Source organism: Channa argus, chromosome 4 (genome assembly GCF_033026475.1).
Source record: "Channa argus isolate prfri chromosome 4, Channa argus male v1.0, whole genome shotgun sequence".
NCBI lineage: Eukaryota > Metazoa > Chordata > Actinopteri > Anabantiformes > Channidae > Channa > Channa argus.
This window is the reverse complement of record NC_090200.1, coordinates 10,831,944-10,853,556: the sequence shown is the minus strand read 5'-3', so window position 1 is coordinate 10,853,556 and position 21,613 is coordinate 10,831,944. Positions and strand designations below refer to the sequence as shown.

At 40.8% G+C, this 21,613-nt stretch overlaps 1 protein-coding gene across 1 annotated transcript; it reads left to right on the top strand.

Annotated features, from left to right (window-relative positions):
- Nucleotides 1-3,231: 3,231 nt before the first annotated feature.
- LOC137126045 (calcium-independent phospholipase A2-gamma-like) lies at nt 3,232-21,613 on the top strand. The gene is made up of 9 exons (XM_067502445.1): nt 3,232-3,653; nt 5,635-5,784; nt 6,298-6,449; nt 6,956-7,050; nt 7,952-8,123; nt 8,419-8,476; nt 8,694-8,888; nt 17,285-17,480; nt 19,842-21,613. Exons 1-9 carry the CDS (start codon nt 3,369-3,371, stop codon nt 20,117-20,119), a joined length of 1,581 nt encoding a protein of 526 aa, XP_067358546.1. The 5' UTR covers nt 3,232-3,368; the 3' UTR covers nt 20,120-21,613.

Sequence of the window (21,613 nt, the reverse complement as noted above, 5' to 3'; positions counted from 1 at the left end):
GAAACGTTTCTTTCCTTCTATGGCACAGAATGTACAGTACTAAGGATTTCAGTAACTGACACTGCATTGCAGAGCCTTTGACAGAGTCACAGAGGTTCATGTGTGCAGTATCAGTTATGTACAGTACTTGTATGTAGCCATTTCCTCGAGTGGTAGTGCCATATTGTTACACTTGATGCTGATTCAAAATATATACAATAATTGTTACATTGCAAAATGCTAGTTGCAATTAAACTGTGGTGCTGTATTGGAGATGTGTTTCTTCATATTAATAGTGGCAGTTTTAGGCCTATTTAAAAAGAATAACCACAAAATACTAACATTGCAACAACTGTCTCATAAGAGTGATTTTTAGCAATAAAAACCATCTGGAAATAAGCATGTTGCTGAGCAACAGAAGACAGCAGAGCTCAGGGGCCACATTATGAATGAATAACTACAGTTCTGTCAAACAAGTAAACACACTGTGTCAGAGTTTACTTGAAAAATAAAATATGCTTGATATTTGGTTCATATTAATTCAGTACAGTTCAATTAAAAACTCTCTTAGCAAAATAGAACAACACAGGGTTCACACTTACATTTATAACAGGTTTTTCTAGGCAATAAAAATCAGAGTCATACATTTCTAAATTCAAATGTTACTAAATATATTTTTCATTTTTGGTGTTAGTACAATTCTTTCAGAAATCACTGGTTGTTGAAATTTGATCAGACATCTGATATTACAAAACTGCGAATGCCTGTGTATATTTTAACCATCCCAACATGTCCAGGGTCATGGGTTTTTGTGGCGTGGACTATACTGCTTCAATTTGCGCTAGCGTGCAGGGATTGATTCATTATGCTGCAGCCAGAGGGCTACGAAACATAGTCATAGAATCTGGGGTTACACTACGTAACCACCGTTCTCTTTTGCCTACCGTAACCCTAACCCCCAATAGCAAATACAGTCAAAATAAATTAAAAAAAAAGCCACAGGTGAACTATTAGTGAACCAACACTGTGTGACATTATGTGCCAAGTATAAGTTGGCAGTTCTATTTCCTATGTTGCTTGCCCTCGTCTGGCTGTAGCATAATGAACCAATCCCTGCGCGCTCGCGCCAACTGAAGCAGTATAGTCCACGCCCACCGGTGAGTGGGCCAAAAAGTTGCTACTTTTTTCGCTCTCATGGTTTGCTCAATTACGTCCGCAATCACACCATAAGAGAGCGGCGACTGTAGCACTTATTCCCTCTTTTTCCTTCAACCTTGTGCCAGCTAAGAGCAATTCCTTACTAAAGAGCAAATATGTCCACTAAAGAAAAGCGACGATCTGCGGAGCTTGTCAGGTTGGGTACATTGAACCCGGTGACCTTCACCCCCGCTGCCTTGGCTGCTTGGGGGTGGAACACGTGGGCCTCGCTCTTAATGAGCGGGCTTCCTGCATGTTCTGCAGGCTTCTGCCTGAGGACAACCTACGCTCCCGGGCGGGTTATTGGGTTATGAGCGATGTTCTTGACATTGAGCCTCCTGACCGCTTCCTCACTGAGCAACATTTGCAGGAGCCGGGGTCGGACGACTCCGCATCTCACGGCTCATCTTCGGGCTCCCACCCCCACCCCCACCCCCACCCCCACCCCACCCCACCCCACCCCACCCCACACCTGCGGGGCTGGAGCAGCGCCCTCCGAGCTACCCGCCATGGTCCAGCTACTACAAGAGCTTCCGGACATCATTAAGATCGCTGGCGCTCGCGGTAATCTTTCTGTGCTGGAGGATGCCGCATTGCCACCCCAGGAAGCCGCCTTTGGCCGCTATAACCCCGGGCGAGCATCCCGGCCTGTTCCTACCTGGCCGCTATTCCCCACGGTAGCCGCCTATGTGCACGGCTCTGCCAGCAAGCCAGCGAAACTTAAAGCTCCAGTTTCTACCTTTGCACCTATCACCAAGGAGAAAGGTCTCACGGACGACAGCTTCCCGCCAGTCCCAACGCTGCTCTTTTCGGAGTCAAGTGCAATCTCAGAGCCGGCCGACGCCCCACTCCACCCTCTCCTAAAGATGCTTTGACAACTCGCCTTGCTGACCGCTCACATCAGTGCGCGTTTCAGTCGGCAGCGGCAGCTAATAACATCTTTGTTTTAGCTAATGCCATTTCCAATCTGGCTCTCCTACCCGATGCTCTTCCCGACAAGTACGCTGAAGAGATCAGCAAGTTTTCCAGCGCCATACTCGCCTTGTGTGCCCCGATAGCGATCGCTTCGGCGCGCATCTCGGCATGGCAAACCATGATCGCGAGGAACGTCTGGCTCCATCTTTCCTCCATCCCAGAGGCCGTTAGAAAGGATATGCTGGAGGGACCCATCAGCCCTGATGGTCTGTTTGGTCCCCATTTTCAGCCCCTTGTTAGAGAGATGCAGACGGCTTCAGAAGAAGCGGAAAAGATTTGTCGCCACGTCACGTGAGCTTTCTCACAGACAAAGGCGCCCCGCTTCATCAGCAGCAGTCGCTTCGCGACCTGCTCCGGTGCAGCCCGCTCCACCACCTCCTCCACCTGCCCCCCATGCGGCAGCACCAAGTCGCAGATCTTCCAAGCCTAGCAAGTTGGCTTGCTCATGGTCTCGCACTCCGGTGGAGCCTCCCCGCAAGCAGAGAAGATTTTGATGGGTTGCGGGGGACATGTGTGATTTGATTGTTCTTTGTTCTAAATGTGGTTGTTCTGTTTCCTCGGGTTCTGTCTTTTCTTCAGACCCTCGTGGACAGAGGCTTATCCCTCAGCACTGTGAAGACCTATGCTGCTGCGATCTCCTCATGTCATGAGGGGTTGCAGAACATGCAGAACTTCTATCCCGAATTTCCAGACTTAAACCAAATGTTTTGAAAGGTGAGGGAAATGCAGAGGCTGTTGAATCAAAGCCCAGAGCTGAGGAGAATGCAGTCACAGCCACGAATGCTGTGGATGCTTCTACATCGACTTCATCTAAACCATCTTTAGCTAGTCCTACTATTCCTACTTCTGGTGCAGCATTTGACATAAGTGGCACTAACCTAACCCGTCCTCACAGTTCTACCCAAGCAACTGTAACTGACACAATTCTGAAGGACAAAAGGGTGAAGAGCGTTGTTCCTTTTGTCAAAGCAAGTTGTCCCAAAAAGCAAGAGGAGCTTAAATGTCCATTGAATGAAACTGAGGAAAAAAGCACTTCTGTACAACCTGCACCACTTTTCCATCCTAGCACTTTTTATGTCAACTTGGATGAAACCTATAACTACCTGGCCCATCACATAAACTCATACTTTGGCAACAGTACAAAGACTCCAGATAAGAAAGTGAACAATGTTCACAGTTCATCTGCTTTCTCTCAGGATCAAAAAAGTAGTGACCTCATGTCGATGTCTGGGAAAATAGACCCTGCTAATCCCGTTAACCCACCTTCCTCTAAAAAGGGATTAGTTCACTACCTGTCCTGCTCAGCTCCAACTGTGCAAGCTTTTGTGGGATACTACATTGCACCCCTTGTTCCCAAGTTCAGGACTGGAGAGTCCAAAAGTACTACTGTGGAAGAAAAGAAGCCTGAGGATGTTTCAGTAAAACAGGTTGAGGCCACAGTTTGTAAGGAGCAGAAGGCTCTAGAAGACAAAGCCAAGAAACTTCTACTTCAAAGAGAAAAGGTACGATGTGATCATTTTGTAGTAACCATTTAAAAGTACAGTAGTATTTGTACGGTAACTGTTACCTTGCTAAAGGCTAAATCTTGATTTTTACCGATGATGATTTTTCTACAAGATCTTTTGTACCATTACTCAGTGTAATTTCATGCTTCTTTTATGTAAACACTTTGAAACATGATTCCCACATCGGACAGTCCTGATGTATCGGGTATATCATAGCAACGAGCCACATTAATCAGAGCTCTTGCTATTCTATATGTCTAATGGTTTTGCAATGTGCTGACATGCAGTCTAATGTCTTGGAATCAGTTTTCAAAAAAACCCCCTCATGAAGGTGAGGGCCATAAAAGGCATGGGTCAAAAAGGTTTCTATGATGTGGAGATATTAACTCAGCTGACATTTGGTTTACAGTGAGGCTGGATTAGGCCATTTTTAACAGGGACTAATAAAGATAGCAGACACAGTGGATGACTTTTGGCCTTTGGCCAGTGAAATGCTGTAGCTTCACATGACAAGTATGTGGTGGTCTAAGCCCAGTTCTGCTGTTACATTTATGTATAGATCAGACAGTAAATCTGTATCATCGAGGTAATAAAACTAGTTACTAGCAAATGTATATTTCGTTCACAGTATTTTAATAGAAGTTAACCTACTGATTGGCAGCTTTGTTATGTATCTGTTTATAATTTAATAACCTTCAACAGGGATTTGGTGTTTATTTCTACTACATATTCTATGTAAAATAAAGAGGAGTCAAGAATAACCTTTCTGATCTGCATTTTTTGAAAATGGACATTGTTAATGGTATTATAACATAAATACATATTTGAAATGCAATTACTGAGTCGTAGTAGTAATGTGATATTAATAAAAAAAAAGACATCATTGCAACATTGACAATCATCCCTTGGAAGTTTACTGTTGGCTTGGCTTTTAAAATTTTTAAAAACATTTAATTGTGATCAATTTGTCTATTTTTACCTACATTTTGTCCCTGTGAACCACCTCACCTAAATCATCACTGGTGCAGACAATACACACTATAATACCCCTGATAGGCCCAGTTACTGGAGAAGCAGTGTCCTGGCTAAAGACCACACAATGAAGCTTAACAAACCCTCCAGTCAACCCTATGAAAAGATAATTCAAAAGCACAAGTGAGTGGATGGATACAAGAACTCGTTCAGAGGAGTCATAGGTATATTGGTGGCATCTCTTAGTAGTCTCCTTGCACAGTCACAGTTTTTTAAGATAATCTGCTTTAGGTAGATTTAAGCATGTGGCATATTCCTTACATTACTTGATGATAGATTTTACTTTACAAGGGATTTGTAATGAATAAGAAATGTTCTTGTTCGTCTGTACCAGTGATGATTTAGGGGAGTTACTCTAAAGGTCTTTAAGCAAGCACTTGTTTTCAGTTTTATATTTTTAATTAATTAAAATTAGCTTGTACAGACCTGTTTGTAATTCGTCGATTTTTAATTTGCCCCCAAAAAAATCCAAAGCCAGTGCTTTTATTATTTATGCAGTAGAAATTTAAATGTTTGTCCTCAACCCACTGAGAAAAGAAAATAACGAATACTGACAACATTTGCGCGCTGTCCTATTGTAATTTATCTGTTCAGTACAGTGATCCCACGATGGTGGAATGAGCTAACAAATTTTGCACGCTCAGCAAACTCTCGATATTCAAAAACTGCTGAAAACAGAACTCTTCCACACCATCTTATGCACTTATATCTATTAAGAAATACATAAAAAAACATACAACTCGGTCCCTACTATTTCTTGCACAAACACTTCTGGTAGGACTTTACTTTAATGTTTTCTCCTTGATTTTCGCTTGACTTGTACCTCACTTGTAAATCACTTTGAATAAAAGTTGTCTGCTAAAAGTAAATGTAAATTTATCAATGTCAAGTTTTAACTACAGTAACGCTAACTGGGTTGCACATTGTTGGTATTTTTGTCTGCTAGATCATTGCCAGGGTAAGTGTGGACAATCGAACTCGGGCTTTGGTCCAGGCTCTCCACAGGGCATCAGATGTAAGGGTCTATATAAACAGGGTGGAGGACCTCAGCTATCACCTCCTGGACTTTCCTGAGACCCGTGGGATTGCAGTGAAGGTGAGGATCTAAACAAGTTTGCATTTTATTTTACCCCCAGCATGTTATCATCATTCATTAGTATTTCTGAAGTATTGATTATTATGTTGGCACTGGACAGTGTATTCAGCAGAATGTTTTTATGCATTCATTATTATTGCATATCTGACACAAATTGTTAAGCAACTGTAGAATGTGAATGTAGACTTCTCATGTCATGCAAAATAAGGGTATGTGCTGCTCGCTGATGTCATAACTAGTGAACTAAAGGAGGACTCTATACTGCAGCATTTATTCATGTCTCAGGCTGATCTGTGTGACATTAGGAACTGAGTTGGTACTAATCTGTTTTCAAACAAGGCCTTTTTAGAAGTCTGACGACGGTTTATCCTTTCCAAGCTTTCAATTTGAGGAATGCCAGTTTCGCTGAGACCCTGTCTTTATTGTTTTCTATCCTACCTATGTATTTTGACATTGCATAAATGTCTGATGACATCATTGACAGCGGTTTTATTTTTCCAACTTTTTTCTCAGGAAAAAGTTATACCTTGTCTACTGCGTCTGAAGCAGGCCAGTCACCCAGGCCTGAGGGCAGCTGTTAGAGAAGCCCTTGCTCTAGTGGGCTACCATCAACCTGTAAGAGGCCGGGGCATCCGCATCCTTTCCATAGATGGAGGAGGTTTAAGGTACAAGTTCAGCTTTGCTTCTTTCTTTTTTTTCTTTACAGTGAGAAATAGGTAAAAAAAAAAAATGCAGTTTCAAGAAACACAGATTTATTTCCTACTTGGTTTTGGTGTTCTAGTTCACCAACATCACAACCCGCGGGCCTGTTTTAAAAATAGCTCACCATAGCACCACTTACCAATGAGCTGCATCAAATTTTTTTGTTGCTATTCTTTTTTAAATCACATTTGATAGTTATTGTGAGAAATCATTAACATGATTAGTGTCTTCACATAGATGAATATCATTCATTTAATTAATTAATACTAATAACATATAATTAAAGGTAAATTGATCAGATTTGTTAAACTGGTAGCCCTTTGCATTAATCGGTACCCAAGAAGTAGCTCTCAGTTTTAAAAAAGGTTGGTAAACCCCTGTTCTAGTTGAATGTCAATAGGTTGTCATTCTCTGTAGCCTCTATATGTGCTGTAGCTTATTTATTTCCTTGTGCATCTGTGACTTACAGGGGACTTCTTGCTCTTCAAGCGTTACAGAAGCTGGAAGCCCTGACGGGCAAACCCATTTACAAACTGTTTGATTACATTTGTGGTGTCAGCACAGGTATGTTGTTCCCCTGCCCTACTTCTATATGTGTGTGCATGTAGTTTATTAGAGCAGACTCGTAGCAATGATCACACAGTGACCCATTTGCTACTCCAGTCATTACCGCTCTAATGCTGCCTGTTGCTAAACAGTTCATACCAGGGAAATCCGTTTTAAAATAATAAAAATGTTCAGAAAAATAAAACAAAATATCCATATTGATTCGACTGATTTAAGTATTATAGCTAGATTCGTTTTTTTAATGTATGCAAGACTTCCACGAGAGGGTGCTGTGGACCATCCAATTTGTCTTCTCCGTCACTCAAAGTTTGCTTTTCATTTCACAGCAGATTGACAAAATGCATTTTATTTGCAGAGGACATTGGAATTTAATCACTACCAGAAGTTTCTGTTTTTCCCTAGTTTCTGTCATTTCCGAGTCTTAATCTCCACCAGTTGGATGTACTTCATTTTCAGATTTTCAGAATGTTGTCAAACCATAATGTAATCATCATGCTAGATCAAATGATGTTCACACACTCAAATACCATCTGGACCATATCTGGTTTATTTGAACACCCACATTACACAGGTGCACCTAATGTCTGCCCTCACAGCCCTTTTGTACCTTTTCATTCCTATTGTGGATCCCTAATCATAAAGACAAAGTTGTTTATTTTAATAATTTGCCTACAGTGTACTAGTCTATGCACTGCTTATAATTGAATTATTCATCAGTAATGTTACTCCAAACTCATAATGCAGTCTTGCTTTCATTTCTTGCCTTTAGAGTAACAGCAGATGCTAAATCACTTGTTTATCTTTTTCTTTAATCAAGATTTGCCATGTTGTATTACTAAAGTATGATATTAGTTCTTCTGAGTAATAAGTGTTTGTGTGTGTGTATTTTCTCTCTCAGGTGCTATTCTGGGGTTCATGCTAGGGGTGTTCCAAATCCCTGTGAATGAATGTGACGATCTGTACCGGAAGTTTGGGTCCGATGTTTTTAAGCAGAACGTCATTGTTGGCACAGTGAAGATGGGCTGGAGTCATGCCTTTTATGACAGTGAAGCGTGGGAGAACATCCTCAAGTCAGTCTCTCAGTTAATGTTGTCTAGCTCCGTTATTATTGTTTTAAATACTCATTGTCATTTTATTCCAGACAGCCTTAAATATTTATTTCTTTATAGGGTAAAAATACACCCATCTACATTCTTGCTCATCCACATTAATTCAGTATAGTGGATTAATTGTCCCACAAAATAGAAAAGATACATTTTTTAAACAAAATGGAAACAAATGGTGGGAGAGTAAATATTTTGTTTAACAAGTCATAATGTCCGGAATTCACCAAACCAGAAAATCATCCTCTTTTTCCCTCCACAGAGAGAAAATGGGGGCCCACCTTCTGGTGGAGACTTCAAGAGACCGTGACTGTCCCAAGGTGAGCTTTAATAAACGTGGATTGTTTCCTTTAGGACTGACGACCGACTGACAGTCTGATAGCAGACTGAATGTGTATCCAGATATCGTTTGATTTATGTTTTACAGCTCATCTATTTATAAGTCTACACATTTGTTCATTTTGGTAGTTTTGGTAAAAAAAAAAAATCATACTAATAAAAAAGTACAATCAAGTTATGTCATTTGTTGACCTCTAGGTGGCCGCAGTGAGCACAGTCGTGAACCGGGGAACCCCTCTTAAGGCCTATGTTTTTCGGAACTACAACATGCTGCCTGGGGTGCGCTCACATTACCTAGGAGGCTGCCAGCACCAGCTCTGGCAGGCCATACGAGCCACATCAGCAGCCCCTGGGTATTTTCAGGAGTTCACACTGGGGAATGATGTCCACCAGGTCAGTCCTATTCACAATAGCCACATGTATTGAATGTTTTCTTATATGTTCAACTCATATATACTCTATTTTGGTTCTTCATGCAACAACACTATAGATATGCTACACTATGATACTTTACATAAGTGGATTTGACGTCCGAGGCACAGAATTATTATGTGAACTGCATCTCTGCACTGTTTTACTCAATCACAGCTAAAATGAAGCGGTAAACAGTGAGATTCCTGAAGAATGTTTGTATGTTTGAACATCTTCTTGGGCATCCCTCAGCTATGAGCGGCCATCCCTGTGTGGGGTAGGAGATGAGATGTCTGTATGAATTAACATTTTCCTCTGGATTTCTTGGCTCAACATGAGTCTGTTTGCCATACTTTGGTCAGTTTTGGATAATTAAATGAGGAACTGTCTTCAGTTCTGTGAAAAGCTCATGTTTTCTACTACATCACCCTATAATTGTTTCAGTTTAATTACTTACAAGCCATTTGATACAGTGCAGTTTGTGTTTCATCTCTCAGCCTGTCCTCTTTGAAAACCTTTGCCTGGTCACTAGAACTGCAATCTAGTATTTAAGTGTTTGCTCCTGTGGGTAATTGTTTTTACTAATTATCCTCTTCACACCCTGCTTCACATTCATACAGTATCTAAACATCTTGTGACAATGTAACTACAGTCCTATGCTACAGTATCCAATTGGTTGTTATTGGTTTGTTGGATTTAAAAGCTGGACAGCTTGTGTTGATGGTGGAGAGTTTGAAAGATTTTGAGAGGTCTAATGAGGAAAAATCCCCTGCACAGCAAGCAAGAAGGATGAACTCAATTTCCTTCCTGTCAGTGTTTATTTCCAGGCAGTTACATTTTGACAGGAGAGTGAAAGGTAGAGTTGCAGTGAGACACACTTAAATCTATCTCCACTAAACAGGTATGCATCAGCCATTAGTAACATAACCAACTGCCAGTCCACTCTACCTTTTTACTAATCAATATGGATGACTGCCCATTTTGCCTTCATCTTTTAAGTAAGGTCTTAGTCAGAGAGCAGAGCTGTAATTTGAATCTACATGAGTAAGAGATATGGTCAAATCTTAGAAAAAACATTTAACTGTGCACACAGGCAGAATAAATATAAATACAGGTCTTTTTTTTTTTTTTACTCCTGTTTCAATATTCACTTCATGTAGCCTGTTCTTGACCTGCCACATCTAGATGTCCGGATCTCCTTGAACTGACATTGAAAACACATACGTGGTGAGCAGAATGACAAACACAACGTAGATCCAGCCTGGCGTACACAGACACACACACACACGAATGAGCTTGTGTTTACATCAAAGGAAATATCCCATGTTGGCACGCTCCCACACTCGTAATTGGTAGCTATGTTCGTTGTGTAGGTGAATGGGGATGTGCAGAAGAAGAGAATGAAAGAGACTGGTTGTTGAAAATCCACCTGTGGTGGGAGATTTGCACAGTCTGATGTCTCACCCTACTTGGAGATGAATAAATTAGCCCTATGCACCAATTTTCTCATCACACACACACCACTGTTTGAACGCTACATCTGCTTCGTAAGAAGGAAAAGGCAGACAATCTAATTATGTTGCCACTATTGGAAAGGCTGTAAGTTATCCACCTGCAGGAAACCTCATACTGTGAGAAGATGAGACAGCATTGGTGGTTTAATATATTTAATGCATTTAACATGAAATCAATTACAAGTGTTTTAATTTCATTTCACGTCGACCAAAAAAACCTTGCAAATGAAAAATTGTGTAAATTGCGCTTCAGTCATGACTTAGTAAAACTTAGTAAGTGTTTTTCTAATTTTTTGGCTGTGTTCATTTACCTCACCTCTTTCTGGCTATATTCCTGTGTAAAATGGGCTTTTTCGACAATTTTTACTTTGTTTTTTACTTTATTTAAAATGTCTGGTGATTTGTTGCGTCTGCTATTTTAAACTTTATTGACTTTTGAACATCATTATGTTCACATCAGCCTATAAACATTTTAGTTTTAAATTAAGTTCAGTATGCTGTTTCATAAACGAATGACTTTGGCATAACGCTGAAGGTGGAGAGAGAGGACAACTTGCCTTTTCTGTTAAAGTGAGCAGCTGCCTTAACAACTACTCCGACATTTGTTTCTGCCAGCTGCGGCTCAAAAGTTCATTATATAAGAACAAAAGCAAACGTGAAAAGTTTAGGTAATGCAAGAATTTATGAAAACTGACACATTTACTCTAATTGGAGCTTACATAAGCATCTATTGCGTCGTCATTAGTGATCCTGTTTAAGAGGTTTGACTTGTTTTAGATTTCACAAAAGCAAACCTTAATTTAAGCTGAAATTAATTTGTTTTTAAATACAATAGGATAATGTTACCAAGGATAAAGTGAAGGAAAAATTTCTACAATGAGTGTGTCTTTCATTATAGCATAATGCACAGCCTTCAACTTCTGTACAGATTCAGAAGCCACCCAGCTTGATGGCTTTATTTACTGACTACTTGAAACCGGTCATGAGCATAACATATGTGTGTGATGACAGGGTTCTCTGGAGAGAGAGTCATCTCGCTCCTTTCCACAAACGCCTACAGAGTTTTCCACTTAATTGAGGCCCCAAACAATCACCCTTTTGTACGTTGAGCTCTAGGGAGTCGCCTTGCCATGTGCTGAACGAATGCTGGAATTCACAAGCAGCATTTCAAGAAAGTTTTGATTGTTCAGAAATTCTGATGAAGCCAGAACTTTAGACTCAGAATGGTTACGTTGGGGAAATTGTAACTTGGAGCAAGACCTTTGAAGCAGAGTAGCAGTATTATCAAAGCCTCACACTTGGTACCATTGCCATGGAGAGGATGCCTCAGTAAGGGCGAACACGGGGGGAAAGAGCCAAAAAAAAAACCAGAGGAGATGAAGGAAGGGAGGAGGCGCATGTTCCACAGTAAAGCTCTCTCTGTTATCTCTGCTCTAAAGAACACAGAAGTCAAGGTCTTCAGATGTTTCACAATGGATGCCAGGGCATGCGTGGAATGACGAAGAGGGCCCAGTTTTTCTTCTTCTAGTTGCCATGGCGTCTCCTGTGGTGATAGGAAGGAATGGGAGCATGTTTTGTGCCCACCTCTGCCACCATTTGATAGGAGGCATGGGATCAGTGCGCCACTACCGGTGTGAGTTCTTGAGGACTCCAACAAGGCAACACTCTGAGCCGAGACTTCACACGGCGAGAAATGAAAATGGTGACATCAGCAGTACTATATGTTTTTGTCAGTGATGAATGACAGAGGGGATGAATCATAGAAGAGGCTAAGAAGTCATTAAATGATGTTTGCCTTAAAAAATAAAATAAAAGTAAAAAATAAAAAATTAAGTGCCATTACAAAAGTGCAGTTCAAGAAATGGTTACTTTAAATCATCCCTTTCTCTTGTCTTTTTTTTAATCATAAAGGCCACTAGAAGGGAAGTTGCTCGTGATAAATTACATTCTTATTACTGCAGCAGAGAAGGGAGAGATGTGAGGCAAGTGACAGGATGAATCTGAGCTTTTAGCCACTTCGTCAGCCCAGCTCTCTCCTCCTGTGTTAAGCCCTGAGAACTCGGCCCAGGGGCTGTCAGCGGATGGAGCTCAGACTTATGAGCCTCTCTGCAGACAGCTTCCTCTTCCTAGACAACTCAGGATCTTTGTCCCTTGAGTATAAACAAACACACACATAAATATGGATTCTCTTATTGTGAAATTTTTTTCTGTTTCTTCAATTGACTAGTCTTTTTGTTCTGTTGTGCACGTGTTTTCACACACGCACAAACACTTGATTGCGCTGGCACACTTGTTTGGGGATTAGGTCGGTCCACTGATTATGTTGACTGGCTGCTGTGTGAAAGCTTTCCCAAATCTTCCTCTATCTCTAACCCCTTTGCCTTTTCATAGTGCATCAAATTTAGCAGGCCTGGCATTAAAGCGGCACCAGAAGAGATTTCATGGAATACAGACCCACACCTTAGATAGTATTGGTATGCAAGTGCATGCCGAGTCATCTCTCCTGAGCAGCACAGCAGGGAAATTAGCTTTAAATTGTTCAGTAGATTATTTATTATGATAGACAGCAAAGTTATGTTTTCTAATATGAAGTTGTCAAATATGTGCATAAAGCCTCAAGAGAATTTGTACCTAGTAAATATGAATGAGGAGGTTCTGTACTCATTTATATCACTGTACAAATTGTCACAGTGTTTTCTGAATGGCTACAGCTGGCAGGGATTATTTGTAATTTCAATACTGGGTGTAAAAAAAGTGGTCATATATTCTTCACAAGTGTGGGAAGAGGTAACTGTGCAGTAGATCTCAATTCTGTTGCTTGCCTGCGGCAAAGTTGGCACCCACACAGATGGGTCCCTCCTCTATTGACAGCCTGGGAAGATGATTTGACTCTCAATGTGACCTATGGGGCCTGTGAAGCAAAAAAAAGGCACAGAGGAGAACGGGGCCAATGTAATCACATAATATGGCATGAAGACCTCTAACCTGACGAGCGACACTGTAGTAACGTCGTCATTCTCATCCACGCTGATGACAGTGGTGGCATTTATGTGGATTTATTTTTCTGATTAAGTAAACCGGCAATAGGCTTTTAATGTATAAACAGCATGAACATTTTTTTTATTGCACCAAAATCATCAACTGATTTAATCACCATATCTTGAAACCACTGTGGTTGTTGTGACAAGCATTATCAAATGTCTTGTGACTTCTGACTTGTACGGTACTTCCCTAATAAATCACTGAGAGAAGGGAGTCTCATAATTATTCATGACAGAGTTTAGTGCCCCTCAGTGCAGAGCTGTCAAAGAAGCCAAAGAAGACATTATACCGAGTGAGGGCTTTGTTGTGACTCACACTCATTCTCACCTTATTTAGATTTAAGCAAGCACTCTGTTCTCTGCTGTGCTGTAGCCGCTCATAGGGACCCTCACACAAGCCAGCACTTAGATTTACCCACAGGTTAGAGAGTCAGGGAGAGATACAGAGGCACACAGTATTAATGAAGAGGATGAAGTTTGCTGTTCCAGCTAATGGGAGCTGACATACACTCGGGCGTGAAATGACTTTTACTGATCCTGACGATAGCGCCTCTTTCCTATTCAAATAAGCACCCCCCCCTCTAAGACAGCTTAAACTGGCACAATGAAGATAAGCTCCCAAAAGTTAATGACAGTAGAAACATTTCAAATAGCAATGCAAGGCAGCTGTAAATTGTGCATGTCTTCAGTTTGTTTATTTATCACGGCTCATATCATCTGAGTAGTTTTCTTTCACAGTCGAGTGTAGGAACAGTTTCTTTTTTAAACAGTCTTTCAGTTTAATTGGCTGAAGAAGAGGTTCCCATAGGTGTAGAAGCCCCAATTAGTTGAAAACTTGCTTTGTTCGCATATAGGAAGATGAGGCTGATTTGCGAATCAGCCATTAGACCCTCAAGGGCAAAGGGAAGGCCAGTCGAGCTGTGATCCTCTGGAGTATCAACAAACGGGCTCAACTGGAATCAAAGAACACTGTCTAAGCAAATCATTAAGCCCTTCAGGAAGCCACAATTAAACTTGGCATTTCAAAATTCCTCTCAGTTTTGGGGGGTGAACATCCATTAGATGGTCATGATTGACAGGGGTGTAGCCTCTGAGGACATTTATTTGTTGACACGTGGCACTTTTTTACAGCGAGATTGAGTCATTGGAAACTCAGGCACTGGTACAGGTTTGAATCCTTACAAATGGAAACGGCCTTTGCCTTGAGTCATGCTGTTTGACAGACAGCTTGAGCTTGGCCATTTTGCACTCAAAGCTCATTTGCAGTTTGTTGAAAGTAGAGCATTGTTTCTAATTTAACTCCTCACCAAATACACCCTAATCTTAAGACACCCCAGTGTGAGAACGTGGCAGAGGGCCAATGATGGATTTCTCTCTGAGGAGTGGTTTTAGAGAACCGCTGCTTCAGCATCTGCCAAACTGACCTCACTGTATTTTTATCCTACCTTATCCATCACGGATGCTTGTTTGCTCCTGACAGCTCTGAACGCAGATGATAGTTGCAAACTGTCTATAAATATAAATTATATATAAATAATTGTCAAACAATTTTGAGCTCCATACAGAAAACCTACCAGTCTTTAAATGGTTCCACAAGCCTTCTCCGCTGTGAACAGGCATTGCTTTAAGGCATTGGCTGTGTTCACCAGCTGTTTATTGCTCAAGCAGGTGCACTGACATGGAGACAAGTTATAGCATTCAACTCACAGCTCACAGGCGCATTGTGCGTTTGGCTTCTAATGTTACATCCTTTGGCTCTGTGTGCAAGGCTGACCACTGTGCCCGAGAAACTTGCCCCCAGCCATCAGTACAAAGAAGCCATAACTGGACCCAGACTGTTGCCATAATTGCCACTGAGTTCAGAAAATGGAGGCTCTCACAGTGCTGAGAGTGATAAGAAAACTGCTTAGTTGTTTTGTTTCCAGCTGGGGTTGTCTGGTGGGTGTTGCAGTGCAAGTCCCCTCTAAGACTCTTGTAGGAGCAGCTCCAATCCAGGCATTTTCTCCCTTTTCTGTGATTCATTTCTTGGGCTGCCAGACACCCTACTGGTGCATAATGATGTGCTTTGGACAAACCGCTACATCAGCAGTTCTTCCATACTCTTTGGCAGAGTGAAACCCTCTTTTTGTGGCTTCCATTGCAGCCAGTAAGATGGGTGCTCTCAAAGGCTCCAGCTCTCACAGGAGATTCTCTTAATAGCATAATGAACTGCAGTATCCGATTTTAAATTATTCATTTAGTACATTATTAGAGCAGATTACTTTATACAAATCAAAGAACTTTTCTGTACTACTTTTTTTTTTTTCATCTGTCAGTTGATTCAAAACTTTGGTCCAGACTGAAGATCTCAAAGACCTTGTCCCCAAACACATTGTCCCCAGAGGATGAATTCAAATGACTTTAGTGATCCTCCATCTCTGTCTTTATAAACAACCGGACGTGAAAGATTTTCACTTATTGAGTAATATTACAAACAGGTGTATTAGCCAACATTTTAGTGCACTCAGGATAAATTATCTTGACTTTTGTGGTCCCTTTTTATCTTTTAGTGCTATCATTAGGCACGAATTTATATGCTTTAATTATAGGGATGCAACTAACCATTATTTGTATTATTGATTAATTTGTCAGCAGTTACATTAGATGTAATCCTGAACACTGTAAGATGTTGAACACGGTGAACATTAGATCTGCCAAGCACGTTGGCATGCTGACTTTAGCATTCATCTCTCAGCACTGCTGTGCTGAAGTCAATCTTAACAATGTGTGGCTGTTGACTCTTAGTTGTTATCTTTTGCGGGGGGGACTATTATCTAATACTCAATCCTTTCTTTTTTGTAACCACCTAGTGCTTTACTGAATTTACTCTATTATCATATTGTCACTTGTAGTGTTCATAGATTGCTAAATTAAAAGCCAAAGCTCCTGCTGTCATTGAAGTTATTACTTGGCGTAGTGTCCCCAGTCTAACTACAGTCACCAATTCCCTTTGCAATTTTATTTTTCTGGTCTTTGGATTGATGATACAATTTCTCAGTCCAGCTCCCCAGATGATTAGCAGACCTTTGCCATTTGTAGGCAGCCCTCATATCCTCCACCGCACTGTGTTCTGTCACAGTTTACTCCAGAACTGTTGTCAGGCTGCGACATTGATGGAAAGATGGGACTACCTCTCCCTTCCCCCACTCTCTCCTGCCTACACGGCATGCCTCAGTGTGTTAGACTATGTGACATATGCTGTCAGAAACCTGTACCCACATTATTATATGCATTGAGTCTAAGCAGACATGATCTTTGGATCAAACATGCACATACAAATAGTCACACAAATAAGCACTCTTTCCCCTTGGATGTCCCTAGACGCTTGGGGCCCTGCGGCTGCGCCCACCATCCTGGCCTTTTTAATGAGGACTGGCCCCGGTGCGTTTGATCCTCCTGCCAGCCAGCGGCCCCTCAGCCTCATGCCTATTCAACAATCCCCACAGCCTCTCCAGTTACTCCCTACTTGCCTTGGTATACTATGGATACAAAGCAGAAGCACTCCTGGGCAGTTTTTTGATATCAAAGCCAGTCTGGCTGGTACTGTGAGGGTAAAAAAAAAACAAAAAACTTAGCTTTGTGGACATACAGGCAGCTCTGGAGTTGCACATTGATTCTTTTTGTTTCATCAGATGTTCAAAAAATGTATGTATTGACAATTCAAATGTGTGAAAGATTTTTAGGTTTCAGACACCAATAATTTGGTTTAACTGACTGTGGTCTTTACATGCACACCAATAACAGCTTGTAAACGTCTCTAACAGGGCACACTTTTGTTTTGCAGGATGGAGGCCTGCTGATTAACAACCCCACAGCACTGGCTATCCATGAGTGTAAGTGTTTGTGGCCTAACACGCCCTTGGAGTGTGTGGTCTCACTTGGTACGGGCCGCTTTGAAACCCCAGGCAAGAATAGCACCAGCTACACAAGTCTCAAAACTAAACTCACCAATGTCATCAGCAGCGCCACAGACACAGAGGGTAAGTGACGGTCACTAGAAATCTCAAAGGTGCATTATGTAATTTAGGGTTTGGACATTTGTCAGACTGTCATATGTATACAACCTAATTTTTGTTTTATTTTTAAATTGTCCAATTTACAATAATAACTGCATATCATCTCTTCTGCTTCAGTTATGAACAGTTCTTTTATAGTTTGTCTATTATATCACTAACAATGTGTCCGGATTGTAATATTACCCATTAAATCACAATTATAAACACTACTCCAAACAACTTCTCATATGATGAGGATAAACCAGGGACTCTATGGAATGAGTTTAGGGATGAAATATGAAAGCTTGTATATGACCCGTTGGCTGGCATATTTAAGGGCTGATTTAGTTACATTTATATAATTTTGTCTACATCTGAAGATTAAACGAGTACACACACAGTGTACAAAGCGTTGGATTAATGTTCCTCCATGTTTCTGTGTCGGGGAAAAAAATGGTTTTCATCAGTACATAAAATGCTCCACTGCAGGCTAGCTTTGTGCTGGATACGTCCCATTGTGGACCTCCATACCAACCTCTTTTGTCTTCTTATCACCTCTGGACATGGGCACCTCTGCTGTGGCTAAATGTGGCTTGGTCCCCTCTCTGTTGCTGTTTCTGTGGTGCAGCGTGTGACCTAGATGATTCTCTGCACTTGTTGCTGCTGTATTTGGGATTAAGCTCTCCCCAGCTCTTTAACAGGCTTTGTTATTTAGAAACAGGAGATTAGCAAGAGTTTTTATCACTGATTTTCTCTTTCTCCAAAGCTTCTTTCCTTTTCCTATGTTTATATTTCTCTATGTTCTTTTTTTAGGTATATCAGAAGAGCTTGTTTGTTATGGTGCACACATAAAGCTAACGTAATCGTCTGGAACTGATTTCTTAGTCTTGTTTAAGGAACCACAAAATAGTTCAACATCAGCCTGTTTTTTCAGGTTTACATATTCATAATCTTCACATAATACATGATTGTACTAGAAAAACCTAGTAATTTACTACACATCAAGAGCAACTTGAGCAGAAATATGCCCCAGAACCTATGTTATTGTGAAGAGATGCAGCTGAACACAGAACAGCACTGGCACTAGCAGAGATATTTATGAATCAAGTTATTTTGAGAGAGGCTCGCTTTTCTAAGGGATCAAAGAATTTAAACAAAATTTAAACTGTTGGGCAAAACACACTTAAACATCACCTATTAGTGACTTTGACTCTTCTCAGGTGAAACCTTCTAATGGAGAGGGCAGTAAAGCAATGCTTCTGAGCCTAACGATGTTAGACTAACTCGGTTGATGTTTTTGGAAAACGTACCCTGAATAAAAATGTTGTAGTCACGTCTCTCTTAAGACCTTGTGAGAGTGCTCAAAACCTCATAAAAATGTATTTTACAAATTTTGGTTTGGTTTGAATGGTTTTTAGAATTCATACATGTGACCGATTTGGTCACATACCGACTGTCGTATATTAGCATTTATTTTTATTTATTTTTTTGTCCTTTCGGGTAATCCACTGAGTTCAGGGTCACCACAGCGGATCATTGTCCGCATGTTGATTTGGCACAGTTTTTATGCCGGATGCCCTTCCTGACGTAACCCCCCTTGGCTTGGACCAGCACTGCACAGCTGGGGATAGTCATGTCTTGCCCAGAGACACTACGACATATAGCCGGGACCGGGGATCGAACCACTGACCCTGTGGACTCCGTGGACGACTGCCTTTACCAAATGACTGAACAAGACTGTTTGCATAGTCTCTTGAAACCGTGAATGTATTGTGAAAAGCACCTAAGACATAGACTCATTGCAAATTCTACTCTGTTTACAGCTGAATTAATATTAATGTACAATATTTTGTCCCAAACAACAATAATTCTAGAGTACAATTATTTGGTTTATTCTGCACCTCAGAGGGAGCTCGTTTTAATAGAATCTGTGTTTGGACTCCTGAACTGCTGAACTACTCTGGGAACACAATCACTGTCAACTTTGGATCCTTCAGGCGTATTTACCCTGTTATTATTGCCGTGCTGCTTGTTTGTGTGCTTTCATATATTGTTGTTTTTAAACTGTAGCAGCTAAAACCGACAAGCTAAACATTTTCACTTTGTATTACGTCACACTCGAAGCCCTGAGCACTGTAACACATGTGATCCTGTCACAGTGCTGACAGACAACTTTTGACTTTGTATGCCCCTCTGACTGTTGACACAGTATTTGAATGTTTGCACATACTGGGACTATTAGGGAGTTAATCATGTGTTTATTTTGGTCTGAATGTAACATGTCATGTTAGATTTTTATTATTATTTTTTGCATGGCCTCACTCTCACCTCTCTTCCTCTCTCCAGAGGTTCACACCATGCTTGACGCCTTTCTCCCTCCCAACACGTATTTCCGCTTCAACCCCTACATTAGTGAAGATATTTCTATGGATGAGAACCGGCAAGAGAAGCTCAACATGCTGCAGGCTGAGGGCGTCCGTTATCTGGAGAAGAACGGGGAGAAGCTGAAGAAGGTCGCTTCCATCCTCACCCAAGAGAAAAGCTCCCTCCAGAGGATGGCAGAGTGGGCGAAACTTAAAGCTGACATGTATAATGGTCTGTCTTTTCACCCCATAAAGTTATAACTCCCACAACTTAACCACACATAGACTGTTCCCTTATTCTAAATAGGCTGGAAGATCACATCACCATGATTAGTGGGTCATAGTTGTTGACTTCTTGACTTGCGGCTTCAAAGAATCTTGTGGTACCATTAATGCACAAGTAGTGGGTCATTTTAATTCAACAAGCCAAATGCTATGTTCCTCTTTAGTCATACTTCACACTTAAGTAGTGGTTTTAGAGGTTTTGTGTTACATTTTTGGCAGTGAAAATACATCTGTTTGCCATTGTGGTTGGTAACACCAGACTTGTACTCACTTGCATCCAAAGATGTGTCAAATGTTGTGGTTTTGGGAACCTACTGAACAGGATCATCTGTAGCAAATGTTTTTCGACTGTGGAAGATGAGTTTGACATTTTAAGAAATGTCCTAATTTGATTTCTTGCACAAAGAAAATCAATATGATGCCTATGTCTGTTGGCAAATTATAACTGGAGGTTGTAGCCTGGTACTAAGCTAACGTCTTGTGTAACATTTTTCAAAATTGTAACTAAGCATATTTTCTGAAATGTCAAACAATTTGTTTCAAAGGTAGAATATTAAGTTGTTTTACAGTAACCACTAACTATTGGATTAATAGATCGGCCAGAATGTTTTTATCAAGTCAGCATTTTTTAAGATAATTTTTGTCCTCTTAAAGAGGACAAAAAACAGTGTGTTTCCACAAACCTATGTTTGTAATTTGTCTGACAAATGTCTAGATATGTTTTCTTGAAATGTAGTATGTGTTAATATACGCTGCCGACGTGTCACGCTGTTAAACAAAACTGAAGAAATTACTGAAATATTTTATTTTTGCAAATGGTCTCATCATGATCAATCTGACCTTTATCTGTTGTAATAACTTAAATTTGCACGTTTGACAATGCAGCTACTGTTCAACTCGTATAATTGAATATTACTAGTGTCATATTTAAGATTTAACCCACTAAGATAAATAAATGTCTTGTAGCAAATATTCATGCATTAATTATTATGATGAAATATCAATAACAGGTATATATTTCTCCAAATGGAGCCTCGCTGTAATAAGGATGTAGCTTTTTTTTTTTGTTTTAGCCTCACTTGTCTGTTTAGAGTGTGCCCAGTTTGATGCCTCTTCTCAATAACCTCTTTCACCTTTTCTACCACGTTTCAGCCCCCTGCTCTGCTGTACTGTAACCTTTGTTGAAGGGATGCACGTTTCAGGTGAAGCACCAACTTAAAACAGATGGTGCTTTATTGATTATTCATGATGTAAAATGATCCTGTGGTGTTGTCGTTTGCACTGTATACGTTCATTTCCACGTCTAACCTGGTCATGTACTGTATAGCTGATACAAGAATGTGCCAGTCACAAACGGAGGACCCGAGGTCAATGGGCACACTGATACTAGGTAGATGAATACAATTCCACTGTTGTCCAGTTTGTCTTGTGTAAAGACTGAGAGTTTAATTAAACCTATCACTAAACCTC

Bases quoted from the DNA above. Each gene is read 5' to 3' on its own strand.
- LOC137126045 (XM_067502445.1), top strand. From the start codon at position 3,369: ATGTCGATGTCTGGGAAAATAGACCCTGCTAATCCCGTTAACCCACCT. The intron at 6,450-6,955 runs GTACAAGTTCAG...TGTGACTTACAG, and splicing joins ATAGATGGAGGAGGTTTAAG to GGGACTTCTTGCTCTTCAAG. The intron at 8,124-8,418 runs GTCAGTCTCTCA...TTCCCTCCACAG, and splicing joins GCGTGGGAGAACATCCTCAA to AGAGAAAATGGGGGCCCACC.